This window comes from Emydura macquarii, unplaced genomic scaffold (genome assembly GCF_026122565.2).
Source record: "Emydura macquarii macquarii isolate MOO-44397 ecotype Brisbane River unplaced genomic scaffold, CSIRO-AGI_Emac_v2 contig_1451, whole genome shotgun sequence".
NCBI classification, from domain to species: Eukaryota; Metazoa; Chordata; order Testudines; family Chelidae; genus Emydura; species Emydura macquarii.
The window spans coordinates 15,771,067-15,789,045 of record NW_027131588.1 but is presented as its reverse complement, the minus strand read 5'-3'; the positions used below and the strand labels follow the sequence as shown (position 1 = coordinate 15,789,045).

Below are 17,979 nucleotides of genomic sequence, written 5' to 3'. Positions count from 1 at the left end.
CAGGGGCCGGGGAAAGCTGCTCTGTGGAGCAGACAGGTGTGCGTCGCAGAACCCTGACTGCTTTCCACTAGCACGAGAAAGCGGGGGGAATTCTCAAGCACAAACAGAAAGGGCCTCCAAAGCTGATGAAGAAAGTGCAGGAACAGAGAGCACAGGGACCGCCCCGGCAATGAGAAGGATACAGCCACAGTCCTTGTTCCAGATGGTAGATGTTGTCAGGGTCACTGACCCCACTTGGGCAGTCCGAGTGGAGCAGAATCAATCACTCAGATCTCAGTGTCAGACTTTAGGGGGAAAAGATTTCCACTGGTCGTCAGAAAAAGGGCTGTAAAAATGTTGCTCTCTCAACTGTATGACGTCTGAATGGGCAGAAAGCACTCACCTAGCAAGCACTGGTGAAGCAACAGTGACTGTCAGTTCAACCAGCTCAGGTTGCTAAAGAATTAACAGGCCACGCACATCAACCCAGCATTTTGCACTATATACACTTGGAAGCAAAATATCTGGACCTCGGTTACTCCTGCACTCCCCTGGTAAGAACTGAGCTCAGGGAACAGAATGTTTCCCCTGCTACCACAGGACTCTGTCTACACTAGACTCCCTCTCTAAAGTTTCCCACCATCATTACCAACTGAGTCCTAGTGTAGACAATTTAACCATTATGTCATGTAAGGCTGCTCAGAGCAGGTCTAGGCAACCAGGTGGTTAGAACACTAGTGGTTGCTAACATCGGGTCTACACTAGTGCTTCCACCACCACCAATATGGGCAGGAGACGTTAGGAAAAGAAGGCTAGTGTAGACAAGGCCTACATAACATGTAGCAATGTGAGGAATGCAGTTCCCTGTATAGATTTTGGTGATGCTATTGGCTACTAAAGAACAAGCAAATCATGTGACAGGAGTAAGGAAATGAAGACCTGTATTACAGCTTTGAGCATTCTTTTCCCGTAAATCCTTGCTTCTGAGAGGTGAAAGAGATGCCAGCTTCCATTAAACAAGAGTTATTCATCATTTCCCCCCACTGATTCCCTTTACTGGAGAAAAGAAGTCTCCCTTGAAATTTGATTAACAAATCAGCAAATATTAAGGCCACTTACATGGTCTGTCATTTGTTTTCTACCAGTTATTATTACTCAGCAGCTTTTCTGTTCAGCTTTTGTTTTGGAGTATGATGCATACAATTTTTGTTAACTGTAGCAACATAACTTTAGTATGGGGCATGACCTGGGCTCACCATCTGTGTTACGGCCATAATGAATGCCTGTCTCTGATTTGGTTTCTTTCAAAGCCCTTATAACAAAAAAGGTTGCATATTGGATTTCATACTTGTACATGGTCATGGACCCAAGCCACAGAAGTTTAGTTCTGGGTGAAAGCTTTCCCCGAGTTTGGATCTGGTTCAGGCCTATCCATCATGAAAGATTAGGGATCAGATTGGGAAAAGGAAAAAATAGAAAGGGTGTGATACTCTTCTGAATCCTGACCACAACCCCCTGGTCTTATCACACACAGTACTGAAACAAGTTGCAACTAACAATAGACGGTCCAAATCTTCACAATATGAGCACCCCACTGTTCTCTGGTATGTTTTAATCAGCAGCAAAATAGGTGATTTGTCATTTGACTTCAGAATCAACACCCTATTCAGATGAATAGTATCAGTTCATGCCTTTCAGAGCTACTTTTTCAGATTGTCTGCAGACTCAGGCCACCTTAGCTGCTTTGATTGTCACCCTTCACAACTGTAAGAGCTAGAGACTAGCTTTTTTAAAAAAATGAAAACTGTGATTCTGCAGCACAAGCTGAAGCCCCAAGGAAAAAGCACTGGTTTGCCAAGTCAGTGTGAGCTGGCCCAGTTCAACCCACCTGCTAAAGCTTTCTGACACAGATCAGATTCTTCAGAGAGACATGCAGCTTCAGGCAAGATTTGCAGTAGAATTAAAATGCGGTTGACAACTGGCCCCATTACAGGGACACTGGGGTTCTTTAGAACTCACAAGTCGAAGCATGTAGGTGGCATGTGAATGTTTAGCATATCCGGCACATAAATACGTTGCAACGCCAGCTAAAACAGTGCCATGCGAATGCCTGTTCTCACTTTCAAGTGACAATGCAATACGAAATGGGCAGCACTATCTTCCATAAATGTCGTAGTGATTGGCTGAAGAAGTAGGGCTGAGTGGACGTGTATGAGGTGTTTCTTTTGTTTACCGTTTTTACAGTGTGTAAAGGTCCCCTGGCGTGGGCGGGGCCAGTGGTCCTCTCTCACTGTCAATCTCCCAGGGAGGCCACACCTCCCGGCGCCTGTGCCCCATGGGGAGCCCTAGCAAAAAAGAGGAAGTTAGCGGTTCTGAGTCCCCTCGGGCCCGCCAACTGCCAGGCGGGGTGATCCGGTATCTTGGGGCTCAAACCTACCGTCGGGGCTGGGCAGGCCGGGTAGGAGACTTTGAGCCCTCCTTAGGTGAGCACACAGTTCACGGCCCAAGCCCTCAGGCAGGGCAGGGCAGGGCAGGCAAGGAAAAACAGTCTCTGGCACTTGGTGCTGGAGGGAATCACCCCAGGTCGGGGTAGGAAGGGGGGAGGGGGACACAGACCCACCCGACTCCACTGCGTCCCAGCCCAGGGCCCTAGCAGTGACGGGTTGTCCCGTCACTGGGTCAGCGGGGCTCCGGCCGAAACACACTGACTCAGCTACAGGTCATAATGCAGCTGGGCGGGTGTCTGGCTCCCCTGGGCTCCTTCCTTCTCCCCTGTCCTGAGAGGGCCTTGTCCCCTGGGTCACTCCCCGTTTCCTCAGGATACTCTGCCTGAGGGAAGTTCCAGAATCCCTTGGCCTTGTCGATCGGCGGCAAGTCCGGGAACTCTTTGGAGCTGTCCGCGGAGGGCAGCTCCTCTAGTTCACAAGGGCCAGGAACCTCCTCTGGTAGCTCCTCCAGGTTGCAAGGTCCAGGGGTCTCCTCCAGCTCGCCAGGCTCAGGTAGCTCCAGCAGGTCCTCAGGGCCCCAGGCAGTTGGCAGCTCTGGCAGCCTCTCCTCAGTGTAACGGTCAGGTCCAGGCCCCAGCACCAAAGGAGAGACATCCTTCTCCCTCGGCTTCCTTCTTCCCACTGAGCTGGAAGGCCTGCCTTTTATACTTCCTGCCCCGCCTTTCTGCTTCCGGTCAGGTGGGGTTTGCACTTCCGGGTTCCTCCCCCCCCCGGGGGGGGGCTGGTTCTCCCTCGCGTCAATCTCCGAGGCAGGCCACACCTCCCGGCTACACAGTGCAAATATTTGTAAACAAACAAAAATAGTAATATAAAGTGAGCACTGTACACTTTGTATTCTGTGTTGTAACTGAAATCAATATATTTGAAAATGTAGAAAAACATCCAAAACATTTATAATAAATTTAAATTGGTAATCTATTATTATTTAACAGTGCGATTAAAACTACAATTAATCACAACTATTTTTTAAAATTTAGTTAATTTGTTTTGTATTAATTGCGTGTATTAATTGCAATTAATTGATAGCTCTAGATTCCTTCAAAAGAGAAAAGTTAACCTTACATTAATCTTTTTCTTAACCCATGTTATAGCGTGTGTTCCAGCCAAGAGAGGCAGATTTCTGTGTTTCAGAATACCCTTCAGAAATGTACAGGTAAACCACTTTTTGACAGAACTTGGACTTTGGTCACTATATCTTAAGGTTCTTTTTACCAAAGGTTAATATATGATTAATAGATGTTTTAGGCATGTTACAGACATGATAGTGTGTGTTATAGATTATATATGATTATATAAGCATACAAGAAGGTTCAGTAAATGGCTATAAGTCATGGTAATAAGCATCCTACTGGGCTCTATAACAATAGATTAACTATTTATTAATAAACCTATTCATCATTTATTAACCCTTTATAAACTATAAGTGGAAACCAAATTTGAAGTGAGAGCTGGATCTAACTTAGCTCTGCAGCCATATATCAACATGTATTTCTAAGTTTGACCTTTGCATGCTCACACACTATACTCCCATGGACAAATCTAAAGACAAAATCTGGCTCACAGTCCTTGTACAGACAGACATGTAATGACTCATGCTTTAACTTGATAACTTTGATGATGTCTTCACCATACGTCCGTTAAAAAGCTGTTTATTGTTTTATTTTCAACAAGCTGGATAGCGTGATTAAGTGTCATTTACCAAAACTGAAGCACACCCTTTTGCAAACCTGTTTATCTGTAAAGGCTTACAGCAATAGGGTGTAGATATGATGATAAATTTATACACACATCAGGAGTCAGTATAATGTGCTGAGGAGACAGATAAAAGAAAATAGAAGAAAATCATTCTCGATGTTAATCGATTGCCTGTTGCACTCTGAAGAAGGACAGGGATGATTTCCAGTGCATTAAAAAGGAAAGCAATGACTACATTATTACTTTCTACATTATTTTGTAAAATACATGCAGAGCAAATAAAAGCATTAGAACATTCTTGCTCAATATGCTTGGAGTGTTTAGGAAAAAAACCTCCCTTTGTTAAACTTATAATTATTTCTTAACAGAATCATTGTTACTAACTATAATATTTGAGGCCATTTATCACTTTGGTTCTTATGTTCTTCTGAGAGAGAGAGAGAGAGAGAGAGAGTGCAAGTACCGGGATCTGGGGGATTTGTGCATGGAAATTCTTCCTGAAATCATGGAATATCTCTGAAAAGGAAGATAAATGTGCCTCAGGAAGAAAAATATAAAGTACTCAGTGTTTTATTACTGGATTAAAAGGAAACCGCTGAGTGCTACTGAAAATATAATGTAAGCTGAACTCTTCCTGTAGCTTCAATTTCCAATCCGCGGGTAAGGCCAGGACTCCCGAACAAGAGTCTTTGAAAGATGTTGCTCATATAGAATGTTTTGCTAATTGACCCTTCTGCAGCTGTGATTGACAGGGAAATTCAGCCAATCAGTGGAGTGCTGGGGTTGCCTATTGCCAGTTACTGGTTATTTTTTATGACAAACTTTGTATAACTCTGGTCGAATGCATCCCTGGTTACCACCATTGAAATCAATGTCAAAACACCTTGACAGCCCAGTTCCTTCCCCACATTTGCTATGCTTCCAACCTGCTCCACATTCACTTTGTTCTGTTTACACAGACCAACATTTACTCCTTTATACTGATTGCATACAATGAAGTTAGAAGTTGTTACTTCTGGTTCCTGATAATCTGTGTGTGCGCGCATGGGTGTGCATGCATGTGTGTGCTCTGCACAAGCGTTTCCCTATGATTAGGGCCCTTGTATACTGTTAATTGTATGAAGACTTCTTGCCACACAGAAGGACTTGAAGTGTCTAACAGCTGAGTAGTTTTCAGAGAATCTTACTAAATAATAATAGAGACAAAGTGGGTGAAGTAATATCTTTCATTGGACCAACTTTTCTTCTTTAGCTCTGGAGAAGATATTCGGAATGCTCTGTGAAGCTTGGAAGGTTTTCTTTTCTACCAACAGAAGTTGGTCCTCACCCACCTTGTCTCTCTCTTATCCTAGGAGCAACATGGCTACAACAACACTGCAAATAAATAATAATAAACAGGAATTCTGTCATTTGAACTGGATTTCTTAAATTAGCTTGAGAAAACAATTTGCTGGAACAAAACTAAAACACCGGTTAATTTAAGCTAGACCCAGGGGATTTACTACACCAGACCAGATGCTTTCCTGGCATCATGTCCTTGTATGTCCAACCATCCAAAAGGACTCTCTTCAAAATGAAAACTCTGTGAAGATACAAACACACATTTTGAATAGCGGTTGTGCTGTAATCTGTGTAACATAAATGTTGACCTCATCCTGTGGCACGGAGGAGTTTAAGGGTCCCTGCTTTAAGGATGATGTACTTTGTCATCAGGATTTCTAGAACATGCTGTTGCAAAGGAATTTGAACGAATAAACCCAGGACTCCCAGGACTCCCACTGACGTTCTATTTGGAAGTGAAAAATTGTGAATGCATAAAGCAGGCAGGATTGACTGCATGGCCCAGGGGATGGGGCACTAGACTGGGACTCAGGAGACCTGGATTCTATTTCCCTCGAGCTGCTGTGTGACCTTGGGTAAATCAGTTCAGATCTCTGTGACTTTTTAACTTCTCATTCTTTGTCTAAGTCAACTGTAAGGTATGGATTGTGAATGTGTACTGCTCAGCACAACGGTGTCCTGATCTCAGATGAGGCCGCTAAAAACCACTATAATACAAATAACAATAACCTGAACCTATCTTTGATGCTTTTAAAAATTCAGTTTATTTAGATAAGTAACAGTGGCTCCAGTATAATTAATTCTGAAAGTCAAAAGACAAAATGAAGATCTTTTACTGCTGTACCAAAGAGAACGTTTAGGGAATAAGCAAATAATTTTTTTCTTAAAAATTGATCACAAACTATCAAATGTTCTTCTCTACTTCCAAAAAAAAAAAAAAAAAAAAAAAAAAAGACAGATTCTGAAATATTTAGTCACTTTTCACATTGCAAAGATGATATTGCTTTTATTTCAGAGCAAACACTGCTTGTGAATCAGAACAGAGCCACCAAATTATCCAACATAAGGATATTAAAAAAAAAGAAAAAAAAGACATTGTTAAATAGGATCAAACCAGACTCCTTCACAAAAGCATTAGCTCATATTTTTTTTAGCTCATAAGGTAGCATCTTCTCACACAATCTGTAGAAACAGCTTAGCGGCACACAGGTGCATTATGGATGTAGTCCTCTGAAGTATCAGGTATCGGACTCATAGGCCAAAGGCAGGATAACAGGCTGGATGATTCAATGCTGGTCTGAGCTTGTATGGCAACTGCTACCCTTCAATGGTGTATTTGCTTTTCAAACGCAGATAATACAAATGTTTGCAAAGCATGGAAAGCTCATCTTTACCTCTAGAAGATCAAGAATAGGATAAATGCTTTCCTTGGATAATATAGATTCATGTGTTAGGACAAAGCGACACCATTTAATACAAAGTATGGCTATTAATGCCATGAATTATTTTTCGGGAACAATCTACACTAGTATTAAAAAAATCTTTTTGGTACTAATCACTTCTTAAAGCAAAGAAATAGGATTTTTACTCATTTGATAGTGTTTTATCAGATAACACTTGTAGAATTAGTTTCTCCTTGTAGAGAGTTCTGAAATACAATAATGAAATGCCAATCGTCCAGTCCTAATAGAGTTCAGCGGGGCATTAACGAAATGTTAGCCAAATTCTGCTATAAGCAGTCACATTTAGACTCGTGCAATACGCAGCCTATCAACTAATTGGCAAAGAGACTGGTAATCAGTTATAACTAATACAATATTTAAATGAAGCAAAGAAGTTAAGTACAAAAACTTCCGTTCCACTAACACAACTGGACTGCGAGGGTGAGAGTTTCAAAGGCACAATGAAGAATTAAGTGAAGGTCAATAGGAATTGGTGTCTAATGCCCTTTTGTGCATTTGGAAATCTCTCCCCTAATACTTTTGTCCTCTCCCAATGCCTGGAAATTGCTGAGCAATATTAACTCCAAAGAGGCTGCGGAAGCTCAGTATTTGTGAAGATTGGGCCACATATTCAGGTACCAACTATGGATTTTAAAACCTGACTTTATGCACTTAAGTTAGAAAAATTTTGCCATTAAAACGTACGTTTCTTCACAGCTCTGCCCCTTGGATTGCCATTGATACCTGGCAGAGGTATACTACCAACCCAGTATATGCTACTAATCTGTCAGCATTTTGCACTGACTTCGCAAGGGTGCACCTAACTGCACAAAGGTGCAAGGCAGACATGAGTGCTGAAAGAAATCATCTCTGTAAAATGAAAACTAACCCGCCTATATAAATATAACATTTGTTTTTTTTCAGTTACATCCAGTTATTTGCTATAATGCCATCATGATGCTACAGTGTACTGCACATACACCACGCCAGTCTCCTACATGAAGATTAGCCTCAGAGAACCGACAAAAGAGGATATTCCCTTTATCACAGTCAGTCAAATAAAGGAAAACAATGTAAACCACAAAGAGGTACAGTGTTTAGAGAAATGTATGTTTTCTTTCAGACATCAGCCCCAACAATACTCAGAAATATACATCAAGCTACATTGAATGCTTCTCTGAAAGAAAGACAGCTTAACCGAGGTTCCTAACACCATGGCTATCACACTAAATTTACTAGGAATCTGATCACGTATAAGCATGAGCACCTTCAACTCGCCTTGTAGTCAAATGGGACAGAGGGTGCTCAGACCCCACAGGACCAGGTCCTTAGTAAGGAAACAAACAGAAGGAGGAAAATAAGCTACACAGCATGCCGGGATCTAGTTGGCAGATTTTGATGGATATTTCCCTTGCTAATGCTGCCCTATCTTTCCAGGTCCAGTGAATGACTTTCTTAAAACTAAAGTAACATTTAATGCTGTGCACAAACATTTAAAAGACAGAAGTAAAACTATATTTTAGAACTCATGGATAATAAATAGATACTAGAAATCAAGTTCTTGCTAGAAGTATACTAGCAATGTGTGCATGTATATGTGAATCTTCCAAAAATAAAGCCAGATTTTATTAATATATATCCGTATGCACATGATATATCTTGAGCTCTGATTTTAGGCGTAGCACAATCTTTGTATACAAATGATTCTGTCACTTGCTTGATGTGTCCCCAAATTCCATAAGGATGTCACAGCTTTGCGATATATTGGACGATGACAGCCATGTCATTTGTACTAGAATGATGGGCCACACATGGTAAAACTCCTACTTCCTTAACACAGTTGCAGGTCTTCTACGATTCATTTTCTTGTGACTGAAGAGCTTGCTACACCTCCCATTTCAGTCAATAGGAGTCTTCCCATTGATTTTAATGGCGGCTGGATTGAACCCTATGAGTTTAGACCAAGATTTTACAGACGTGACTAGTGATTTTGAAGAAAGAGCCCAACCTGAGATATTTTAAAGGGACCTGAGTTTCAGACAATGCTGAGCAAGCATCCTCTGAAATCAGGTCCCTTTAAGGTGTCTCAAAAGCTGGGCCCCCTAAAATCACTAGTTGGCATTTAGACTTAACTTTTATAAATTAATGACTTAAAAAGCTGTCCTTTGAGGATGCTGTAACCATGTTTGTTTGTTGTTTGGTAAATCCAAGAATTACCTCTAGCAGTATCTACAGATCCAGTGTAAATTCCTGTATATTGGAAAAATATCTATATTCATGACATACCAAACAGACGGGAAAATCTATGAATGGTTCACAATAAAATAAGCTTTGTATGGTATCTACGGAAGAAAACATAGGCACTTCTGCTTCAAGAGTTACCAGTCTTTGATAATAGCTCCCTTAATCCAAGCCATACTTGCTAAAGAGAAAAATCCATGATAGCACAGGTCATTCATTGTGTAGGAAATATAGTTCTCAAAAGCTTGTTTGTACGTGAATCTGGCTTCATAAAATTGCCCCAGTTGACAATGGAAAGAAAGTGACAACCACTACAGAGAGCTGCCATAACCCAAGTTCATGTTTTCCAAACATTGTGACAGAAGAAAGCTGCAGGATCTTCCATCAAGTTATGCTGCTTGCTTTTCAGAAGTAGGTTATATCCATCAACCAAACAGCGAAGTGTCAAGTGCAGTTTTCCCCCAGGAAATATATAATGCATCTGCCTCTCTCTCTTTCCACTTTTTTATTATTATTATTTAATAGCAACTTACTTTCTTCACAATGTAATAAAGCTAGTGATCTACTGGGAATTTTATTTCTGGACCAGTTCCATGTGGTAGTTGCTGACAAAAACCTGTGCTAAAAGGCACTGTATTTAACTGATTTCCTCACTCTTGTAGCATTCTTGTATATGCAGCAATACGTTGTCTCAATATTATAATATATATTAGTACACATTTGGAAAAGATCTCAATTTTTTTCAGTAGCAGCTGCTTCGATGAGGATCAAAGTGAATCATCAGTAGGTCATCATCTTTCTGATGGTCTATAGAGGTCTGGTTACTGAAATAAGTTCCTTTAGTTCAATGCCCCTTCTTGTGCAACTGATTGACCAAATGGATGGTGTTAGCACATAGATGTCAGACTTACTGATAGGAGTTAAGAGAGCCAAACTTTCTGGAAGCCTGAGTGAATGAAACAAATGTGAAGTTTTCACAGTGGTCAAGTTTGACTTTTTTAGCCAGCTTTGGGACGACTCCCCGCAGGGAGCGGAGACCCATCCTTTGTTCCTCGTACCACACATTTCCCATGCCACTAATCTCCTTCCGTGCAGTCAGATAGAAAGGAGACTTCGCTTCCATCTGGGTTGGGGGCCGGTGGATGTACATGTACTTATAAAGGAGGCAGTACGGACACAGCTTGTGTCCTTTGGAGTGCTCATGGTATATCTGGCCATAACACACTTTGTTAGCGCTCACCCTGTGCTCTCGTTTCACGCTATCTGTTCGGGCAAAAAAAGGCCTGTTTTGTGAATCTTTGAGTAATTCAATGTCCCCATACATTAAGTCAGCATGCTCCTGTAAAGTCCTCATGTTGAGGTATTGGCTGTTGTATTTCACCACAGTGGACAAGAGGGCTACTGGACTCCCGTCACCCAAGCACCCAGTTCTCCACATCTCTTCTTCATCGGACAGGGAAAAATAGACAATGTTGCGAGAGCGAGCGCCAGACATCCCAGCCTTGCTGAGTACCCGGAGTTTCTCCTTGAGCTTTTTGGTGGAGGAGCTGAAGGCGCTGCTGGTGATAGAAAATCCCACTCCAGCGTTCTTCAGAATCCGGTCCAGGCCTCGGCGGATAGCATGCAGGGACGTGGCTAGGAAGTCTGATCCATCCGTTTTCTTTACCGTAATGTAAAAGTCCTCAAGCAGTTCATTCAGCTTCATAGCTGGAATCTGGAACAAGAGAAATGCAAATATGAGTGTTACTACATGCATGGGATAGAATTCTTTACGAGGAAATAGATCCAAATTTTCCCAAACAGCAGTGAGGCTCACATCTAAGGGTTAGATGTTTAGTTAGCTGTCCCATGATAGACATTGATCAGCCGTGAACTTTGGTTCTGGATCTAGATCCAGATCTAAACTTTTCCAAAGTGTAGCACTTTTCAGATCTGGGGTCATGTTTCAGGTCCATTTCTATTCTATTCTATAGCTGTCTAAACAACCTGAATAGTGGATAGTGAACTATGCTACGAAGTGGGAAGACCCAAGCTCAAGATCTTTTCACACACTGCTCTGAGGAAAGGTGCAATATGCAACATGCTCTCATCTTCCCAAAAAGAATGTAATAACCTTGCAGTCTTGGAAGAAGGCTGCATATTTGTGTAACTCCACGGAAAATTCAATGTATATTGCTGCTGTACTGATAGGAATGGGAAATGATGCTGTATGGAGAAAAGAAGGCACCCTGCAATAAAAGAGGTTGAGTTTCCTAGAACTTCCCTACAAGAACATTGCTTTGGAGAGATGAGGACCCCCACTTGTATTAGTGTGAGGCGAGAGAGCTAACACGTTCTGATGTTTGGGGCCCCTTCCACCACAACACCAGAACAACAACCTCAACCTTTTAAGAAACAGAGGGTGAAATCCTGGCCATGCTGAAGTCAATGAGAGTTTTGCCATTGACTTCACTGGGGCCAGGATTTCACTGGGTATGAATATATTCTGATGGTTGAAGTACAGTGTGTGCCTTATATTCTGTACTTTTTCCCTTTTAAGCTCTAGCCATGGAAACTTTCCATTCCTCCTTTTTACTGAGATATACTTACGGCCTCTATAAATCTCATAATTAAAGGAAAGCATTAAGCTGGTTATAATGAGATGCTTGCAATAACAGGAGGGATGGATGTACAATATTGCCTTTGATTCCGAGAGTCTAAGAATTAAGATGCATTAAGGGATTCTTTGTCTGTGATCACAACCACTTATCCGGGCCACTGTATGTCACACTTGCAATTGGACTTCGTTAACCTGCCTGCATAGGTTTATTTCAGTGCTTTCCTTTCTACGTCGGGATTACAAAAACATCTGTAAACCATGCAAATAGATGCAAGTTCAAGTGGCAACAGCCTTCTTAAAATTGACGCCTTAAAAATGTAAGACAAAAATACACTTCCTGACATTACAGGTTGAAGTGGAATATTCTAATATTATATCACAACCTTGCGACTCAACTAACATTCCTCAGATGCCCAGTATGCACTGTCACTAATCTCAACAACACAAGAAACCCTTCCGTTAACCAGCAGGATGCCTGATACGCACAACTTCTATCGGATCTCCATTGCCTCAGTTGTAAGGATGTCTCCTCTCTGTCATCCTCGTGCACTGAGTGCTGGTAACTAACGTCCCTCTTACTGCTTTGGTCATAGAGTGGATTTTTGTCACCAGAGTTATTTTTATTTTTTTCTTTGTCACTTCAGACAAGAAAACTTCTTAGGCCCCAATCTAGCAGAGCACTTAAGCACATGCTTGACTTGAAACATGTAAGTAGTCCCATGCACTTAAAGTTAAGCACATGCTTAAGTGCTTGCTGGACTGGGGCCTTAGTGGCTGTCCCCTAAATGAGAAATAAGGCCCCTTAGATAAGCGTGTTCTTTGGGCAAGACATGACTATTCTGCCATCTCTGGGCTGTCAGTGCAGGGGGCATAACTGGGTAAAATGGGGTGTGGCCAGAGCTCCCCTGTACCCAGCTTGTCTTTGGCTACTGGAGCAGCCCCAAGAGGCTGTAGGCAACAAGGTGCAAATTAGAGAAGACTCCAGGTTCATTCTGGAGACTGGGCTGGTCCCTGGCTAATACTTGGATCATGGGAGCATAAAGACGTTTTAAATCCTCACCTTTATTCAGTCCTGTCTCTCCCATTCATGTGTCAGCCTGACTTGATCCGAGGAGCTGTCTCAAATAATTTAACAGTGCTTACCTTCGTGATGTCCATGTAGTCTTTAAGTCCTTTTGTCATGCACCAGTATCTCCACACGTTCAGAGCATACAGAGTGGCCTTTGTAGTGTTTGGGCTCACCGCACTGATACACAGATACTTGAGGTCATCATCAAAATTAAAGACAGGAAATTTGTTGAGTTTAGTCGAGTACGCTAGAAAACAAACAAAAAAAGAGAGAAAAATAATGTAATCTTCTTGGACTCCTTAGTTAAGCAGGTTTACAGCAACTTGGAATGGTTTGTATGGGCCTGAGTAGGAATATTGAGAAATGAAGTCACTGAAATGGCAAAGTCCCATGAAACTATTAAAGCGCTTTTATTGGAACTCTAGAATATGGAATAGTGTTGCCTGCATGGGATCAATAGGGGGTCATCTCGAGGTTGCCCCAGAGCTAAAAACATCTAGCTAAATATAGTAAATGATATAAATGGAGCAATGCAGGAGTTTTAGCTTGCGGGAGAGGAGAAGGGAGACCTGGTGCAATGAAGGGAAAAAAACAGTGGGGAAAAAAATCAAAGGTTTGCCTTAATGAATTATCTCAGCAGTTAAAAATAAAAGCTCCATCGCATATAGGTCCTGATTCTCCACTGCACTGTGCCTCGTGCAGTCAGGGATACCTGTGCAAAGTGGGGGTGAAACCCTACTCAGTTAGAATTCTCTACTGACTCCCACCGCCCGGCTTTCTACCCTCTTCGCACTCACGGCAAAGCAGTGCAGGATCCAGCCAGGGGGCGTAGTGGAGCCAGTAGAGGTAGCTGCCAGAGATGGTCTGAGCTGATGTGAGGCCAGGATTAAAGTGAAGATATTGGGTGCTCGTTTCTTAAATTCTCCTTGGCATCACAGGAGGGAAGTGAATGGCGTGGATTGATGAAGGATCCTATTGCGGATATTTAGGCCTCTAGTATTTCTTATGAAAGAGCAATATATTTTTATGATACCACTATAATTTTATTATATCCACTATACTTTAAGTGTACTTTTTATGGGCCTGAAGCCAGTTTACATGGCAGCCCAGGCTATGTAAGCCCCAACAGACTGCTTAAGTCATCCACGCACCCAGCTGGCTGGTCTGCAGGACTTCCAGCCGGGGTGGCAGAGGAAGGAGAGGGAGCCACATCCCGGCAATGAGCAGTAAAAGATGGAGAACACGTGGAAATGGGCTCCCCTCAGAAGCTGCTCTACATACCTTCCCGGTTCGCCTGCCCTCAACAACACTGCAGCCGCAGAGGGTGCCGAAGTTATTGCAGCTCTAGGTTCTGGTAATCACTGCACATCACCAGCAGGGTGGGAGGAGAGAAGAAGAGGAGGTTCCCAGCCTCTTTCAATGAGAATGATTATCATAGAGGGGGAGGGAGTGTCCCAAGGGGGCTTTTCCCTGCAGTTCTCATGGGACAGCCTGAGGGGCCTCATCTCTGCTTCCACAACGTCCTGTGCATTTTCTCCCCACCCACTGGTCAGTCAGGAAGGATGCTGGCCCTAGAGGGTGGCTCAGAGCCTCCCCGCCATCATTTCCCAGTTCCTGACTACTGGAGATGGCACCCGTGCTGTGACTCTGTGCCTGGGAATGGTGTGTAGTTGGGGGACCTTGTAAGCTTCATGCAGGTAGGTAAAAGTGGCGTCCTTCCCTCCCCCCTCCCATTACCCTCAGGATCCATCTAAGCTTCTGGCTTGGATGCTGCTGGGACCAAAGTTAGGCCTGATAACGCTCTCTGTGCGGTTGGCGTGGGATTTTAAGAGCACTCAGTGCTGGTCGACCTCCGCTCCCGTTCGAGTCAGTGGTAAACCCCAGCCCTGAAGCACTGCCAAAACATGCAATGTTTTAATAAGAGGATTAGCAGCCGCTTCGAGTATGTCTGCACGGCAATCACAGACCCTTGGCAGAGAGTCTGGGTCAACTGCATCGCCGGGTTTCACGCTAGGGCTCCAGCCTGAGATCCAAATGCCCACACTTCGTACTTTTTTTAGTCCTTCCGCCCAGGCCAGTTGACCCGGGCTCTGAGACTCGCTGCCGCAAGCCTTCTATTGCAGTGTAGACGTACCCTTCGAAAGATCTCCCAAACAGACAAAGCAGCCTGACAGCCAATAGACTCCTACAGTCAGCGAGCATCGTGAAGGGTTTATGGGTAACGCCCCTGCTGTGATTTTGACTCTTGCACAGCATATGGCGCAACCACCCGGGAACGGTGGGGTCCGAATAACTGTGCTTACGGAATGCACACAACATGCGAGGCCTAGCCACATGTACACACCGCGGTTCGGCTTCCGACCTAGCAGGTTCTAGAACACAGAGACATGGTAAACGCCACGAGAGGGCTTACAGATTATTTAAAGAGATATTACCCCATTTCTGTACACTACAACTATTTAATAAACGTATACAAGACTTTTGAAGATAGCTGACGTCTCCTTTTGATCGGAAAGGCAATTTGCTACGTCGGATTTACTATCAGCAAAATTGTTCCTGGCAAACAACTCGGAAGGTGTGAGGTTCCTCTGTTCGCAGTCAAATTTTGTAGTGAAGCCCAATGGCAATAGCCTGGGTTGTGATATCACAAGCTGAGTAGGGCTGGCAGTGGTGAGTAACTGGATAGGAGACAGCTAAATAAAATCCAGGCTACTGCAGGAAACGTTACGGGTAGCTAGCACGCTTCTCTTTGAAAGTCTGCCTGCAGCACTGACGTAAGCTGTGGGCACTGCCCATTGAGGAGGTACCTGCTCGCCTTGTAAACCCTCCGTGCTGACACACAAAGTGCCTTCCTTCCCAGTGTAGGAGGATCCTGGAGTAGCTCCTATGCCTCTCCCAGCTGCTGGTGTGGAGGGCATGACTGGGGCATCTCTCGTAGTCATTGCACAATCAGTGCAAATTAGAACAGCTGCCAGGGCAGCCCCATCCCTTTTTGTGGCCCCTCTCCTCAGCTGCATTGATCACATCTCAGTCCAAGCACGGAAGGGAACTGCAGGCATCACAGCTGCACTCTTCTAGTGGGTCCTCTCTAGGGAGGCCTAAAGTGCCTCCTGCTTCTGGCAACCCTCTCAGGCAACTCAACAGGATGCCCTTCACCTCTATTTGATGCCTTCTACTTGCCTAAGGTAATTGCAGAGCAACCTAATCAACCCTATCCACTCCATGCAAAATTTCTGAACAAGCTCCCTCCCCCTCTGCTTTCCCCCAGTGCCTTCTGTGAAGACATCCTGTGGCTGGACTTGCTGGCTCCTCCAAGCCTACATTTCTATAATTCTGTGATCACATTGCCAGAAGGCCCTAGGGCTATCACGGGGAGCAGCAACAGCTTGGCCCTTTTGAAGACCAGGCCACTTCTGGTTATGAGCCTAAATATGGGATTTAGGGGGAAAGTGTTCCAAAGTGCCCAAGGAATTTATGAGCACCAGTTTCACTTAAAATCAGTGGGGCTCGGGCTCCGAATATCCTTAGGCGCTTTTTTAAATATCCACCTCGGAGACACACAGATTTGAAAATTGTGATTTCAAAATATTTTTGAGTCCCAGAATCATTGGTGCCGCTTCCTTGAGTCCCTGCAGAAGGCAGAGGTCTCTAAGGTACAGAATATAATCTGCCAGGTGGGTAAGTACTGGACCCAAACTTTTCCAAACTTCCAGCGTGGGTGTTCAAGACATGGAGGTTTGGTTCAGGCTCATCTCTAATATTTTATTATTATTTATTTGTATTGCAACTAGAAGCCCCAGTCAGCCCCCATTGTGCTAGGTTCTGAATAAACTCTGAACAAAAAGACAGCTGTTTTGCAATACTTTGAATGAAAGAAGCAATGCACTTGTAAGATGTTATTAATGTCAAATAAAATTCTCCTAACTCATTTTTTCTACACCTTTTTCTACACACAACCCCGCTTCCTGTGTTTTTCTTCTGATTGAAGATACCATATAACTCGGCTTAAGTTGTAACTAAAGCTTGAAAACCCAACTAGCTGATTCACAAATTGATAGTTACCATGGGTAGCTCAGATATATGTAGACAAAGCGATTATTTTTAACAAAACAAAACTGAAGTGATAAAACGACAACGAGGAAGGCAGGCGGCCATCTGGATCAGGGTGTCAGTTACGCACGGAAACAGGAACCACAAAATGTCCAATGATTTGGAGAATAGATCATTTTTGGTGTAAATATGTTCTATATTTGCATTCTAATGTCCTGTGCTCCAGGAGAAAGCAGTTTCATCCACTAATTCTAGCAATCAGTACTATCTAACACAGCAAGGCAGCATAGCAAAGGACGAGGATCTTGATTCAACAACATATTTAAACACACACAATTTTAAACCTGAGTATTCCTATCTCTGTTCATCAGGAGCCTATCCAAAGCCCATTAAAATCAGCGGAAAGACTTCCCTTGATTTCCATGGCTTTGGATCAAGCCCCAAAACACTGAATGCATGTTTTTAACTTTAACAACATGCTTAAATCCCAATGAAGTTATTAAAATTAAGCTTAAGTGCTTTTTTAGAATTGGGCCTAAATCAGGAGATGCCCAAGGGTGCAAGGAGACACTGAATCATTTGCATTTTCTCTTCTGCGTAGTGTGTGCCAAATCCTCCTTGCTTTAATCAGCCCCAAATTCCATTAACTTTGGTGTATTTATGCACTCGCAAGACTGTATCATGCCTGTTCATCAGTCAGCAGTGGACCCAAGTTCTAACTGTTTAAAATGTATGAACATATTGTAAAGCACGTGAAGGATAGCTTCATGAACTGATGGCAGTCACTGAAAATATCTAGACCCAACCCACTGGGTGGATGTCAGCTCTAATTTAGACTTTTTGGGTTAAATTTTCAAGTTGCTTAGGTATTTTTCAGAAGCCTAAATTCCATTCCCAAAAGCACTGTGGAGCCTGAGTAGGGTGACCAGATGTCCTGATTTTATAGGGAAAGTCCCGATACTCGGGGCTTTTTGTAATATAGGTGCCTGTTACCCTCCATCCCCTGTCCGGATTTTTCACGCTTGCTATCTGGTCACCTTAAGCCTTACTTGCAAT

At 43.2% G+C, this 17,979-nt stretch overlaps 1 protein-coding gene across 1 annotated transcript in view; it reads right to left on the bottom strand.

Annotated features, from left to right (window-relative positions):
• Positions 1-6,058: 6,058 nt before the first annotated feature.
• Positions 6,059-17,979, bottom strand: part of KIAA1958 (KIAA1958 ortholog) — a 114,965-nt gene continuing 103,044 nt past the window's right edge. Inside the window, exons 3-4 of the mRNA XM_067553229.1 lie at positions 12,948-13,120; positions 6,059-10,919 (exon numbers count right to left, since the gene is read on the bottom strand). Of these exons, the coding sequence (XP_067409330.1) occupies positions 10,113-10,919; positions 12,948-13,120 (980 nt within the window). The 3' untranslated portion in view covers positions 6,059-10,112. The remainder of the gene's footprint in view (positions 10,920-12,947; positions 13,121-17,979) is intronic.